The sequence below is a fragment of the Hippoglossus hippoglossus genome, chromosome 10 (assembly GCF_009819705.1).
Source record: "Hippoglossus hippoglossus isolate fHipHip1 chromosome 10, fHipHip1.pri, whole genome shotgun sequence".
NCBI classification, from domain to species: Eukaryota; Metazoa; Chordata; class Actinopteri; order Pleuronectiformes; family Pleuronectidae; genus Hippoglossus; species Hippoglossus hippoglossus.
In genome coordinates this window covers 10750006-10765239 of record NC_047160.1, presented here as the reverse complement: position 1 = coordinate 10765239, position 15234 = coordinate 10750006, and the positions used below count along the sequence as shown (strand labels likewise).

At 42.2% G+C, this 15234-nt stretch overlaps 2 protein-coding genes and 1 long non-coding RNA gene across 6 annotated transcripts in view; 2 read left to right on the top strand and 1 right to left on the bottom strand.

The window, feature by feature from the left end:
• The window catches only part of LOC117769762, a 16437-nt gene extending 4828 nt beyond the window's left edge, over positions 1–11609 (top strand). The window contains exons 2-3 of the long non-coding RNA XR_004615321.1: positions 704–710; positions 11600–11609. This is a non-coding gene — a long non-coding RNA (uncharacterized LOC117769762). The remainder of the gene's footprint in view (positions 1–703; positions 711–11599) is intronic.
• hnrnph1 (heterogeneous nuclear ribonucleoprotein H1) lies at positions 2518–8176 on the top strand. Of its 4 annotated transcripts, none has more exons than XM_034598882.1 (11): positions 2518–2621; positions 3660–3756; positions 3861–4025; positions 4109–4252; positions 5171–5309; positions 6083–6261; positions 6420–6532; positions 6653–6788; positions 6878–6961; positions 7126–7218; positions 7408–8176. In XM_034598882.1, exons 2-11 carry the CDS (start codon positions 3675–3677, stop codon positions 7503–7505), a joined length of 1233 nt encoding a protein of 410 aa, XP_034454773.1. In that variant the 5' UTR covers positions 2518–2621; positions 3660–3674; the 3' UTR covers positions 7506–8176. The 4 variants fall into 4 exon arrangements, with proteins under 4 accessions (XP_034454773.1, XP_034454775.1, XP_034454777.1 ...); XM_034598884.1 differs by having other exon boundaries at positions 3864–4025; positions 7408–7683; XM_034598886.1 differs by having other exon boundaries at positions 7404–7540.
• On the bottom strand, positions 8183–15234 carry rufy1 (RUN and FYVE domain containing 1). The gene is given in 20 exon segments (XM_034598889.1): positions 8183–9376; positions 9466–9543; positions 9641–9689; positions 9767–9860; positions 10187–10320; positions 10957–11076; positions 11168–11265; positions 11345–11512; positions 12115–12231; positions 12309–12404; positions 12406–12426; positions 12541–12676; positions 12795–12856; positions 12962–13085; positions 13866–13892; positions 13894–13965; positions 14053–14170; positions 14405–14419; positions 14422–14583; positions 14862–15234. Coding segments are annotated over 20 exon segments (2163 nt in total). The 5' UTR covers positions 15193–15234; the 3' UTR covers positions 8183–9235.

Genomic DNA, 15234 nt, shown 5'->3' with positions numbered 1-15234 from the left:
TACTAGTTCATGTGAACTCTCAGCGCGAAATCCCACGGAACATGTCAGTACCTGTTGTGTGTATTAAAGACTCAATGAATGTGTTTTTAAATGGCACCATGATAACTGAACCTTACAAGCTGCACAAACTTATTGCTTTCATTTGTGAGGGATCATAAATTATAAGAAGCAGAAGAAATGAAGGATAATATCATATAGAATCAGGAATATGAGACAAGAGAGAGAAGGAGGGAGATTAAATCAGATTACCTCTAGACTCTGACTACACTTCTCATTTAAACTAACTGCTTTCATGTGCACACATTTTTCTAAAGTAACACACAAATTAAATCCCATGAAATATTTGAACCTATTTTGTATGCATGGCATAGTGACATAGGTAGTAGAGACAAAAACACCAGTGTTTCCCCAGTGACAAAAATCCAAAACGTATTTTTTCAAACTTCTTCAGACATATTGAAGTGCTGCAGAAATTCCTTTTAGAGGGCAGATGATTGTGCACCTGTCCACCATGAACCAGGACAACAAATTGGTCCTGAGTAAAAAAAATAAAAAGACTGCCTTACTCAACAAAGTTCCTAGCATGCATTTCCTCTGTATTTTTTCTCATTACACATATTTAGTTTTTCAGGTAAAGAATGTCTGTGCTATTTTTTTTTGATTTTTTTTGATTGAACTACTGTATTCATTACTTTTCTCATAGACAACGGGTGTTGTTCATTTTATTTATTGTCAACAGATTTCAGTGAGAATTCAACCACAAGATAACTACACAAAAAGATGGTTTCTACCTTTTTGCAGTAATATTTAGCACACTGATGCAGTTTGTCTATCTTTATACTGATCGCATGTTCTTTTTTAATCATTCTAAACTTTATATCCATGTACTTCTATTGGGAAATCAATTTAAACCCATAACCTGCTATACAGCAATATAAAGATAGTAATTGAAAACTCATGCAGTTGTACGTTTGCTGATGTTAAAGTACACATGCATTACCTAAAACACACCTTGGAATCAAAGTGAATTGTTATCATGACTGTTATGGAACATGAAATTATAATCGTTGTACTTATATATCTGTGTATGCAGTGCCAATTGAAATTATATACATGTATGTGTCAGATTGAATAGCTTTATTTAAAGTAACAAGTAAGTCTTTTAGAAACAAAAAAAGTGTAACATATACACTCAAAATGAGGTTTATCATAGGAATAAGAAGCACAAAATAACCAAAGTACCACTATTTCAAAATTTTACTTAATCAAATCATTAGAGTTAATGTAATTGTTTACCCTCTGCCTCTTACAGATGAACAAATAAAATTCTGGAGCATGGTCATTATTTATAGGGTTCATGTCAATGGCCAGTACACCGCTGCATTGCAGAGTGATTCAAATTGCCTCACAAAAGGGCAAGTCTGAAATTGTTGAATGAAGCTTCTCCTGTCCAGAGTTGACTAATTTCAACAAAGTGATCTATATTTGGCTCGCCTTCATTACTTTTGGCCTGCCAACAAACCACTATCTTGGATGTAGATCTAGATGGTAACAAATGCTACTTGTGCACTTGACCTCTATAAATTTTGAATTGCTGATCTTCCAGTCATAGTAGCCAGGGGTTTTCGGTATATCCTTGTTTCAGTGATAAACCTAAATAAGCTAATACTAATAATACTGTTACACACGATCATAAAAAAAAACATCTCTTGTGATTTGCTACTTATTGGTATGTCTTATTAACTGGTATTTAGTGTTGCTTATTGTATGATAAGATAAGAGATAAGATAAGATAAGATAAGACAAGATAAGATAAGATAAGATACAACTTTTTATTCATCCACACATCGTGGAAATTCCGTCACAGACAAGAAAACAACAAAAAAAAGATGAGCAAAAAAATTAGATGGCAAAAGATGAAAAAATTAAAAAAATTCAGAGTATATACATAATATAAACCTTTACTATACTGGTTTGTACAGATGCTATAAAGTAAAGTGCAGTGGCACAGGGTGAGTGCAGGAGCAAGGAGAGAAACCGTTTGTACATGAATACAGGGACATAATGATATTTGGTGGTGTTTTAACGTGAATGTGTTTTGTTAAGTGTTGCTGTGGAAGGTGTCCTGTGAGTTGCACACGGTTCAATCTGCAGAGCATGAGGGAGCGAGCGGCTCCTCTGGTTATATCCAGTCTAAGGTTTGTAGGCCAGGAGACGCCACCGGGCCGCACAGGGCCTCGGGCGGCCGCGTCATCGGTCCAGGGCGTGGACCATCGTGGACGCAAAAACGGCCGGAGGCGCCTGGCTATACAGCCGGGGTTGCCAGGTGTGAACCAAAAACCCACATTTTCTGTAAACTGTGTCATATCAGAGGAGAAAAACATTATATATTTTTTATTTCGTTCAATTTAAAAACACATATGTTGATTAGAAGTTTAATTTGAAAGGTTTGGTTGTGAAATAGTGTGACTGTGCCGGAGTTTATTATTCAGCACGTCATCTTACACTTCCTGAAAGGGGGATGGTGAGGGGAGGCGCTGGCAACCCTGCGCAAGGTTTCCTCCGCATCACGCAGGTCTGGTCACACACACTCCGGCGTGTTGTATCTACGCTTGTATCAGGTAAGTTCATATACGGAGCTCTCGTTTAACTAATCTTGCTAAAACATGGCGTTAAAACTAGCTTGAACTAATGGCATTGAACAGCTTCCGGAAAGAACTCTCCATTCTATCATATTGACGTTACCGTTAGTTAGCACATACTAGCCGGGGAGCTAACAGCTAATAACATGGCGCAGGCCGAGAGGGCCGCTTTTGTTCTTGGGTCTGGGTGCGGTGGTGAACGCGCTGCAGGCCCCGCACCCGGTCTGAAACAAACGAGGGCCCTCATTACTAATTCATCATGTCCTCTGTGGTCTCTTATACAACCATCGATGCACCGCAACCTCAGAAATGTTTTCTAATTTGGAGTAGGAGACGCTAAAGCTCCGCTTTGTTGTGTTGCTAGCTTCCCGAGAGCGACTCGTCTATTTCGCGCTTTTTGTGAAGTGGTCGTCAAAGCCTTTGTTTGGAAAAAGCGGGGAATTGGTTATTTGTCACAGTTTCCTTGTTTTCTTCTCCCAGACCACAGGCTTCGTTCTTGCACGGACAATTCAGTAAACCGAAATTTCTTTCGATTTCGTACTTACAGGGTTTCCTCAATGAAAGGGCCTCAAGATGGCGCTGCCAACAAAATCACATACTCCTAACATCACGTCCGCGCTACGGACTCGGGAGACAATTGTGATCGCTCTAGACCGTGACCCCATTTTACCTTCCAGAGAGAAGGTGGCGTTTTAAACGGCTTTAACGGCCCCGGCAAATTTCACCCTATTTTCACGTATGTGGCTCACGTGCAGAGAACCTCCAGAAATGTAGGCCAATGTTTCCCCATCCGTATGAAAAGTCAGTGTTTGGGGACTCAACGTGCAGTCAGATGGGAGACGTGGTTTATTTGAAAATCACCTTTTGCTGGTGTGAAGCTGCAAAGACCATCACTGTGACAAAGAGTGCTTGTTAAATGGACAGAGCCGATATTCAGGATACGAATGCAGAAGCTGACCCAATAAAGTTATGCCTGTTAATTTCCCACATGTATACTAGTTTTGTATTTCTCTTCAGGGATTGCGACCAGTCATGGCAGATGAAGGATATGTTGTACGCATCAGGGGTCTCCCATGGTCTTGCTCAGTGGACGAAGTACAGAGGTTTTTCTCAGGTTGGTTGGTGTATGCAAATATTTAAATATAGTTTGAAGGGGGAAAAAAACATTAGAAGCAGCCGGAAATGGTTTTAATGGGCATTTGTGTTTTTGTATTTTTGAAGCCGATTGTAAAGTCATCAACAATGGAGGAGGCGGGATCCACTTCACCTACACAAGAGAGGGGCGTCCCAGTGGAGAGGCATTTGTGGAGTTGGAGACCGAGGAGGACCTGAAGATTGCAGTGAAGAAAGACAGAGAAACGATGGGTCACAGATACGTGGAGGGTGTGTACAACTGCTTTACAGATAAATCCTTTGTAATGACTGTTTAGCTGTGATAACTGATTGCATTGTGTCCTGCGATATAGTTTTTAAATCCAACAACGTTGAGATGGACTGGGTCATGAAGCACACAGGGCCGAACTGTCCAGAGACGGCCGGAGATGGGCTCGTTCGGCTCCGAGGTCTTCCCTTTGGCTGCAGCAAAGAAGAGATAGTACAGTTTTTCTCAGGTAAGGTTAGATCTCGTTTCTGCGATTAATAGTAAACTTCCTCAAAGTAATATTGGCAATTTAAACTTTTTACTTGTTTGTTTTCCATCTTCCTTTTCGTGTTTCTTTTTTTTTTTATGTACACTAAATCTTGCTCTGATTTACACAGAAGTCGATAAACCCTTGGAGAATGATAACCTACTCTGTATTTTCACATTATAGAATAATAAAAATGATATGTTCTTGGATTGATCAGTGAGGAAATGATGCCGGAAAAGGAAGGCAGTTAAAATTGAATTGAAGAAATTTAAATACCAAATACTTAGTTTGTTCAAGGGGCGAATCTTTTATGCAAAAACTCTTTCCTATTTATGCCCATCATAACCATCTTGAACCCACTTTCATCACATTTTTTCTTTAAATGGGTCTGTTAGTAGTAAAACAGCTTAGCTACATTTTAAGTTGTCTGTGCCTAATGGTAATTTACTAATGATGGAATGGGTCCCACTCATCACTGATATGAAAGTCTCTAACCCCATTTTTCTTCTTCCCAATCTCCTCACACCCTTGTCTTTTTAATATTTTTTTTCTTTATATTCCAAATGTTAGATGAGCACCCAATGGGCGAACAGTAATCAGAGTCATGTCACCCACCAGGATCTTTTTCTCTCTTCATCAACACACCAATACTAGCCTGATCTCCCACGCAGTGCCCTTTTCCATATTTCTTCCTCTATCCTCTCATTTCTATTTACCCCAAAATCCAGTAAATGTAAGTCGTTGAAATGGCCAGTCACTGGTTTAAATTTTGAACTGGTATGTGTGATGTATAGAGTTTTCCATAAGTTTGATATCTCTCTCTTTAGAGAATCTTCTCTCTGTGATTGGGAATGTGATTTAATATGTCCCCTGCTGGGGTTATCTGTCCTTGGGTTGAAGGGTTGGAAATCGTGCCAAATGGGATAACATTGCCGGTGGACATCCAGGGGAGGAGTACGGGGGAGGCCTTCGTGCAGTTTGCTTCACAGGATATAGCTGAAAAGGCTCTAAAGAAACACAAGGAAAGAATAGGGCACAGGTGGGGATGGTTGGTTGGTTGGCTGGATAAGTTGCTTTTCTTATGGTGTGCACCTTCAACATCAAAACCAAATGCAAATCTGACAATACATTAATCTTGGCTTATTCAAGCATATATGTAATATTTACCACAAACGCATACACTTATTGCCATGTTAGTTCCATATAGACCACACATTCACAATGTCCAGTGGGAACATAAGCGTGTTTGGGCACCATCTATATTTTATATATGTATATTTTAAAGTCATCCTTAATTGGAGTACATGTTTAATTTTGAGAACATATGCTGTCTCCGCACTAAACATGAGTCCAGGCTGATAAATGGTAAGGAGTCTCCCTGGTGGTAAAATCAGAGGGCTACTGTACACAAGGATCTGGGGCCCACTGTCACAGGTAATGCTTAGAGTGGGTTGCAGAAGGGCTGGTGCCCTCTCCACCCCTCTAATATCAGTACAATGGCTGTCATGGCAAGGACACAGGACGCTCTATCACAACACACTGAATCAGATCTGTAAATCGCTTCAGGTAACCATAAGAAAAGTGTAAAAGTAATTTAGGCCCATATGAATTTGAACAGCTTCCCTTTTTCAACTCAGTAAATAAGTTGATTCCTTGAATCTATTTCATTAACAACAATTAATTCCTCAAAAGATATTACCACCTATGGACTACACCATGACAGCATCTAAATAGCCCAGTTTCATCAGTATTGAGCAAATGCACTGTCGATCCATTCTACATGCCCTAACTGTGGTGTCTCTATGCTCTCAGGTACATTGAGATCTTCAAGAGTAGCCGCGCTGAGGTGCGGACCCACTATGAACCCCAGCGAAAGCCAATGGGCATGCAGAGACCTGGCCCCTATGACCGGCCCTCGGGTGGTCGTGGCTACAACATGATGGGCCGAGGGGGATCTTATGACAGAATGCGTCGTGGAGGATATGGAGGAGGAGGTGGGTGTCAAAATCACATCTGCTGATCAATTAACCTGTGCACTTGTTTTAAATTATCACTCACCCTTTGTACCTTCATGCTAACTCTGCACAGAAATAAGATTAGGATGTAAAGTCCCCATAAGACCTTGTTAATCTTCCTAATGTATATCCAGGTGTATCGGACGGACGGTATGGAGATGGCGGCTCTTCCTTCCAGAGCACAACAGGCCACTGTGTCCACATGAGGGGGCTACCGTACAGAGCCTCAGAGACAGACATCTACAATGTAAGACAAAAGAACCATTACAAAACAGATGAACTGCTCAATTCCAATCTACTCTATACATGCTGCAGGTGGACAGCAATTTAGCACAAGTTAATCTTTTGTTATGTTTGCATTTCTTAGTTTTTCTCACCATTGAATCCTGTGCGGGTCCATATTGAGATCGGGCCAGACGGCAGAGTAACCGGGGAGGCAGATGTAGAGTTTGCGACACACGAGGATGCTGTGGCAGCTATGTCCAAAGACAAAGCAAACATGCGTGAGTTTCGAATGCGTGTCTTTACTTCAACCCTATATAGCAATATTTGTTATTCAGTGTCACTCACTCCCTCTTTCTGTCCCCCCCAGAGCACCGATACGTGGAGCTGTTTTTGAACTCAACAGCAGGTGGCAGTAATGGAGCTTATGGCAGCCAGATGATGGGTGGCATGGGTGAGTAACAGTTTCAGAGGTCTTAAATAGTGGCCTCTGTTATTTGTTAGTTACTCTGTTTGCTTTGACAAGAAAGAGCACACATCAGAATAAAAAAAACCTCAAGTATATTTCCTAGTGATTTAATGTCCCCTTACACCTGATGTGATTTTTCCTCTCCACAGGTAACCAGTCGTCTTACAGCAGTGGCCAGCTGAGCTCAGGGTACTCTGGGGGATACAGCAGCCAAGGAAACATGGGCGGTTACAATGACTATAGTGAGTGTCAGCTCTGATACATCAGGATTCTTCCACATTCACCCTGAACCAAAACCTTTCCTGCTCTTAAGTATTGATATGTAATAGCAAAAAAGCCTGGGCAGGTTTTTATTCAAGGGCAGAAGTGCAGCATTTTGCTTGTTCTTGAACTCCCCGGTCCTATAGTATGTATTCTCTTTCTCTTGTTAGGTAACCAGGGCGGAATGGGAAGCAGTTACTACGGCGGCAGCGGAGGAGGAGGAAGCAGAGGCTCCATGAATGGACTGGGTGGGGGATGGGGAATGTAGATTTTTTTTTTTTTCTCCCCCTTTATTTGATGTTTTCTTTTTAACTCAGCAATTTGCTGGAAGGACTGGAAATGTAAGTCACCTATTAAAACGGTAGGGTCAGGTGAGGATGTTTTGAAAATACTGAGCGGTAGGGTTTGTATTTGTTTTTTTAAGTGGATGATCTTCAGAACGAAGCGAGATCATCTGGTGTCTCAAGAAGTTTGTCAGAAGCGTTGTTCGTCTTCCCCAATACTCAGTTTTCCACATCACAGAAAATCTGCTTTAAAATTTTGATACCAGGAAATGTGTTATCTTTGTGTTTATTCACCCAACACCTGGCTGTTCCTCAAGGTTAACTCATCCTTTCCCGGTGGCTTTAACATAATTTTCAATGTCTGAGTGCATGAACAAAACAAATCTGTTCTGGTATCTTATGTTTAGACCTCGTTTCATCTTCTAGCTTTTAATTTCCAGTTAAAGTGTTAATCTGAATTTGAGACTTCACATGGTCAGAGCATGTTTTGTTTTCTAAAGGTGTGACTGTTGATGGAGCGGTTTTTCTGGATGAGGGCTGTATCAACAGCATGTGAATTTCAAATCTGCTGACATGTAGGTTTCTACTGCTTCAAATGCTATTTGTATTTCCTGTGCACAACGTGAATAAACTAGTCTGGAATATCTAATTGAAACACGCATTTCAAAAAAGGAGGTTTTATTCATTTTTATCAAATGTCTAGATATAAAATTGTTACCATTCCTCAAATTAAGAAAATGGCTTTGTATCTTTTGTGACAATCCACAAAAACCATGTTATATAATACATTCTAAAATAGTCAGATTTGTTAACATTCTACAGTCATTTACATAATTTTGCATGAGGCCACAGCCATAGAAATTAAGATGACATGTCGAAGTACACAAGTTCTCAGTAAACCAGCTACACCAGTGATCCTCAACTAAAGCAGAAAACTAGCAGTATCCAAGAGACGTCAACATAATCTACCTCCACTTAGAACTACACGCTTTAAATAATAACTTTATAAAGCGAGTGCCAATATGTCAAACCTGTTATTCCAGCCAGAAAAATCATTTAAATAATGAAAAACTATATCATCCGCTCAACTAAATCAAGTTTGCACAAACTTCATTAGCTCATCCCATCAGTGTTAAAGGTGGCCCCCGATGAAGCACACTGTTTTCAGACATGCACTGGGCTCTGGATATTTTTTGGAAAATTGATGTGATGTGAGAACGCAAACGTCTGAGTCGGCTGCTTTTTTCCAGAACTTTTCCTGCTGGCCCCTGGTGAAATGTAAGAAAATGTCCAGAAAATGCACTTGGATCAATGCACACAAAAATGAAAGAAACTAAACAATAGAAATACCTCAGGATAAAAAAAGACAAGCCATACATGAAGAAGACGCAGAAGTCAGCTTTGCTTTCAAAGCTGGTGACAATTTGCAGTAAACAAAAACTGTATGTTAATGTCCTGCCTCATACATGCTCTACCCAATCTTATCTCCTGCTGCGTTCTTCATATGTGAAAGACAAACTTCATGTCTGAAAACAGCTCGACAGAATCATGCTGAATTTCAGGTGAAAGCGGAAATGGAACACCAAGTCCAATTTCCTAGAGACTTGACATTTTTTTAAACATACATAATTTAAAAACAATCATAGTGGATGAGCATGTGCAGTGTGGTCAGTAGAGAGCTCTTGTAGAAGCACTTGACGCTTGGGGTGTTATGTCAGGAGCCTTTGGAGCTTCTCTGTAGCAGGAGGGCGTTGCACACGTCGCACACCCGCACAGGCCGAGGGTAGGAAGGTAAGGCCAGTTCGTTGCTGGAGCAGTTGCTGCAGTAGATGTCCCCGCAGTTTCTGCAGTGGTGCTGCAAACAAATATACGTCACCAACTTTAAATGAGTGGTGGGCCGTAATACAGAAAGAATAAATGAAAAGCAATGAAAAAGAAGCCTACCTTTCTGCGTGAGATGGAGAACTCCTTCAGGCACTGTTTGCATTGAGTGGCTTCATCATCCTTCAGCCAAGCCTGGCCCTGATGGAAGCAATGAAAGGACAAGACAAGGTTTCCCATGATGTTTTCAGAACAGAATCAATAATAAAAGTGCACCATCCACACCATCACATTTTACCTTCAGGGCTTTGTTGACCTCCTTGAAGTCCTCCATCTTGAGTTTAGACCTTTGATACAGATGAATGCAACATAAGAAAACATGACATTGACCAATAAACAAGATGATGAGGTCAAAAGCACTGACTGGCTGAGATGCAGTCCCATCTCCTGTAGAGCCTGTTCCTGTTGCTCACACCTCTGCTGCAGCTGCTTCTTCTCCTGCTTCAACTCCTGCAGCCCTGCATCATCAGTCCACAGGAAACAAAGCATAGCATCACAGCAATCCATGGATTTATCAAGTATTAGCTCATTTTAGAAAAACCTAAATAGGATAAACAATGTATTGCTCAGGCTGTTGCACCAATAACTACGGCAGTAAAACAAATGAGCAGGTTTGAGATGGAACCCAAGAATTAAAACAAATCTGCCATCTAGGGTAAAGAAAGACTACTGTATAGGGAGACTTAGAACTGCATATGAACTTTTCATTACAGTATAAAAAGGTTTTCATAATTTCTAATCCACCTCCAGCCTTAACTGACACCAACCCTGGTTTGTGTGACACTGACCGTGTTCAGGCCCTGCAGTTGTTGCAGCTGTGTGCGGAGCTCCATGCTATTGTCCTGTTCCCTCTGCAGAGCTTTTTGCAAACCTTGTCTCTGTTCCCTCTCAGTGCGCAGCTCCTTCTCTAAACCCAGTCTGTGCATAGAACAGGACATGGTATCTTAAGTTCAGCATACAAAGACTATAAAAGGACCCATTTATTAAAAGACCCATTTAAAGATTGGTTTAACACCAGTTGGTTTAGAGAACTGCATTTGATTTATTCAAGTAAAACAATTTAACTTCACTGGTAGACACAAATTTGGAGTTCTTTAACTTGCCCGAGGACATTTAGGCATGTGAACTGGTGAAGACAGGGATCGAAACCCAGATCTTCTGGTTAGTGGACTGGTTTTCTAAATGTGTTCATATTGTGTAAACACTTGTGCCTTGTTGCATTTCGCAGATCTGTAAGCTTGTTGAAAGGGAAGGAGTGTGTCCTCCTTATATGACCACATAACAGGAAAACTTCATTTCTGCATTTAAGATGGTACAGAAAGTTACTTGTTACTCTTGGATCTTTAAATGAACACATGTGAGCTCAGCTAGAGTAAGAACTACTCATAAACTATGTTATTTTAGCCATATTAGTACAATGTTTAAAATCTCATCTTCAGCATTGGCAGGCTTTGCCTTTATTCCAAGAACTGTGGAAATTTGTAGTAATGTTATTCCTCTGTATAATACTTCATAGTTTGTGAATGTATACTAAATAAACTTTTGCCTCTTAACCTTAGTGTATCGAGGTCAGTCAGTTGTTTCTGGAGATCATCTACTTTTCCCTCCAGCTCCACTCGCATGTCTTTGTCGGACTGGTCGCTCTGTTTGCGCTCCTGCTCCGAGTTCTGGAGTCTGTGGCCCCCAAAAGACCAAAAAGCAGAAAATTTCTTTAAGAAAATGTCAATATAAACACACATAAACTAACATGCACACAAACACATACCTCTGCTCTAGTTCCACCATTGCTTTCTCCATTTCATTCATCCTCTCCTCGAGCTGCACAGCCTCTGCCTGCTTTTTTTCTGCTTCTCGTTGCGAGTCCTCAAGAGTCACATAAGCTGAATAAACATGTGTTCTCTCTGAGTGGATGTACAAGAGAGAGAAATGCACGTGTGTCTACCTGAGCTCTGTGGACCATTTGCAGGTTAAGCGTCTTGACCTGGTCGAGCTGAAGTCGCAGGGCTGCCAGCGCGTCCTGTTTCTCATACGTGTCCTTCTCCAGCAACTTCATGGCCACCTCCATCTCCTGCTTAAACCCCACCTGCAGCTCCAACTCACGCTCCAGCTCCTAACATCACACATTGTCGGCACACAAACAACACAAGTCTAATTCAGTTCTGCAGTCTGTGAAACCTCTGTTGACAAGGCACTGAAGCTGCTTTGAGACATGCACTGATGTCCAGACATTTTCATGACATTTTCCAAATGGGCTGTATGTGAGAATGCAAATGTCCAAGTCAATCGGTCCAGACATTTTTCAGAACTTTTCCTGCCAGCCTCCTAGTAAAATGTCTGAGTGGGTCTGTGTAAGAATACGTCAGGAAAATGTCCAGAAAATTCACAGTGAGCGAATGGGATGTTGATGATGTTTCTAACACACGACATACGCAAAATATGTCAGGAAGAAAAAGTGTCCTGTTGGAATGACAATGAGATTCGAGAGCTGTTGACGATAAGGGCTGACGCTGGCTCTTTTATTCATGTATTTTTAATATATGAATAAATGAGAGAGTGGAGACTAACTTGTAAATTGCTCCAATCCCCGTCTCATGCTCAACAAGTATCTTCTGCCTTCACCACATCCTCCCAAGAAGCAACACAGAGCAGCTGAGTCACTTTTTACTAACACATCCCTGTTATATTCTCATCCTCTAGCTGTTGAAAACTGACCAGGCGAATGTTTTTTTCCTCCTTATACTGCTTCCACACCACATTATACATCTCATCCAGGCCCTGTCGGGTCTGTTTGTATGTCTCCAGCTCCACCTGGCTGTCCTGAAGAGCTGCCTGAAAAGAAGAAAAGAGAAAAGAATGCAACATACAGTTTGTATGTTATTTATTTATGGAGTGGTGGAGCTAGCTACAGTTTCCTTTTCAGACCTCTTCCTTTTCTGGCTGGACTGCAGGATTGAGTCATTCGCTTTTCTCAGCTGCTCCTGTTCCTCCCGCAGAGAGTTGAGTTCTGTCCGTCGCTGCCGTCAGCTGAGAGAAAGAAAAACAAACACTCGACAGTCAGGTGAAAAACACACAATCCAGGGCACACAGGTGCTGCATTTACAAGCAATCGCACAACTGTTTGCACACAGTTTCTCTGACCTCCTCCACAAGTTTGCTGTTGGTCTTCTCTATAGAGTCCATCTTAGCCTGAAGGTCAGTGACGGTGCCGCTTAAGTTACGATTCAACTCCTCTATGTAGTGCTTCTGATCCAATATGGCGGTCATCTTTGTATCACTAACAGAGAAAGAGGGTTTGATAGGCAAAAGGTTTGTTTGAAATCCAATGATTATCATGCAAGAGCCGTTCAAAACATGAAGAAACCCAGTGTGGATAGGATGCTCAGTCCACTTACTCTTTTTGAGTCTCACTTTTGGCTGGATCTTTCAGGTAAAGGGAAAAGTCAATGACTCCCACCTAAATGGGAAAGAGAAACCATTCACTGTGTGCCCAGATCAACTTGTTTCTCCAAGAGAAGATGAGGTGTGGGACTGCTGGGATGTGTCGGCCCAAAGAACTCACCTGAGAATCAAGATCCTCCCCTTTAATACAGAGATTTGCATCAATTACGTTGAGGCCCACCAGCAGTCCCCCAATGACCGCCCCCTCCTCCTCCATCATCAACGCTCCAGAGTCATAAAACTCACTAGAACATGGGAAAACAGATGTGGAATGATCTGCAAGTAGTCAGTGTAAAATGCCTGGTGCTGAACCTGCATAACTGATCAGTCTAAGGCCCTGTTCAGAGCCTGGTATAAACATCCTTATTGAGAGATCTGATCACAAGGTGACGGTGTTAAGTTTGTGTGTTCACACCGGGACATTAAAAAAAGAGTCCTGAATGTCTCCCGTGACCACTTGTAATCAGATGTCCACTTCCCCCTCAAAATACAAATAATCACGACTTTAAATCTCACCAATTTATGTTGTTTTTACTCAGTTTGAGTTTATAGATTTGTCAGATTACAATGTTTTGTGTGTGTGTCGGCACGAGAGAGAGAAAGAGAGCGAGCGAGTGGAGTCAAGAGGGACTGAATGAATGCGCGCAACTGAGACAAAGGATTTCACCAATTCAAGAAAAGAATCTATCATTATACGGAGATCAGTGTTTATATTGTGGCTGAAGACAAATCGATGTATGGACCCTTGAAAAGTAAAAGTATGGTTGACCTGTAGCGGGTCAGAGACGACAGCTGAGTCTGCGGTCCTTCATATGTGGTCCAGGACGTGTTTACATTCAGACAGCGAAAAGGATGTGGCCACATGCGTCCCAGATGCGCCCTCTACATGTGGTTTGAGTGATCAGATCTCAGGACACATTGAGGACGCATTTGGGCGACTTCAGACATGTCCTTAGCGCTGAGCACTTGTGATAAGATCACTCAGGACGGATGTTAATAGCAGGTCTGAACTGGGTCTAACTAACCTCAGGAGGTCCTTTCGGTCCAGCAAGCTTCATATAGTCAGCTACTTTCTTCTGCATGAGCGCCAAATGCAGCCAAGCCCTTCCTCTACCCAAACCGGTCCTGAAAGAGAATACATTAATATATAACAGGTGTTAAGTATATACTTCACATTGTAGGTTTACTGAACAACTTTGTGCAGTAGCATACTTAATGCTGGGCATGTCTCGGGCACTCGTGGCAATGTTAACGGACTCTGGACACAACTTCTCAACCAGTTCCAGGGGTCCCCATATGGACTTGTTCTGACCAATGAAAGACTTCTTGGCTGAAAAAGAAACGGGAAAGGTCGTTTTTGCACGCTCCTATTGTCTTGTCAAGTCAACTTCATTTATATAGCGCATTTAAAAACAACCGATTGTTGTACAGTAAAAGAAGACAATGCAAAGAAGAACACTAACAAGCATAAAATAAGCATAGAACACACAATCAATGTTATCCTACCCCATATTGTGACATAACCTTAAATATAAATGAATTCTGTTCCCTGGTCGGTCCTCACCTTTCAGGCCATGTTGAGGCAATGCTCCAGGACGACAAAGAACTGCTGCAGAGGAGGGTACTCTGAGTCCAGCGTCCTGCCCAGACTCAAGGAGGACTGAATCAACACTTTGATGCTCAGCTTCATCATGCTGAGGAGGTTGGATCTCTCTATTGTCATGGGGTCTTTGGGGGGCAGGACTGGAACAGATGCAATGTAAGTGGGATCAGGAAAACAAATGCTAAACATGGTGGGAATATCTGAAATAACTCATAAACACATCAAGAAGTGATAAACACAAAGGGTGTGAACACAACCCGTAGAATCACGGTTTCGCTCATGAGGTCACATGTCCTGGCAGCTGACAGCAGAGAGGGAGTCACACAGATCGACCCTGACTGTGGTGTTTTTTAAAAACTTTGGTTCGACAGAAAGTGCTAGCTTTGGTGTCAAATGTTAAAAAACAGTCGCAGCGTACCAGGAAGTTTTTTAGAAGTAGTGATGAGACCATTTTCCGGCTCCTTCTCCGACGGGGAGCTCGCAGCGGACCCCAGAGAATGACTCCTCGGGCCGGCAGCGTAGCTCACCCCGCTGCTAATCGTCTCCGTGGCCTTCCGAGCCAGTGACAGGATGGGGGCCGACCAGGTGCTCTCTGCCGCCGCCGGAGTCGGCTTCTCCGGCGGGCCCAGCGCGTCGCTGCCGTCTGAGTCGCTGTCGGTCGCCCCTGCCGAAGCTTGGGGCTCGTGTAGCTGTCGATCAGTGTCATCGTTCCCTGCAGCTGTGTTTACTTCCCCTGACTCGTCGGCCATGTTTGTGTCCCCTCCCCTCCGCCCCAGTGCTCATGTGACCAG

Coding starts and splice junctions, on each gene's coding strand:
- hnrnph1 (XM_034598882.1), top strand. CDS start 3,675: ATGGCAGATGAAGGATATGTTGTACGCATCAGGGGTCTCCCATGGTCT. Junction 5,310..6,082: donor AAGGAAAGAATAGGGCACAG/GTGGGGATGGTT, acceptor CTATGCTCTCAG/GTACATTGAGATCTTCAAGA. Junction 6,789..6,877: donor CAAAGACAAAGCAAACATGC/GTGAGTTTCGAA, acceptor TGTCCCCCCCAG/AGCACCGATACGTGGAGCTG.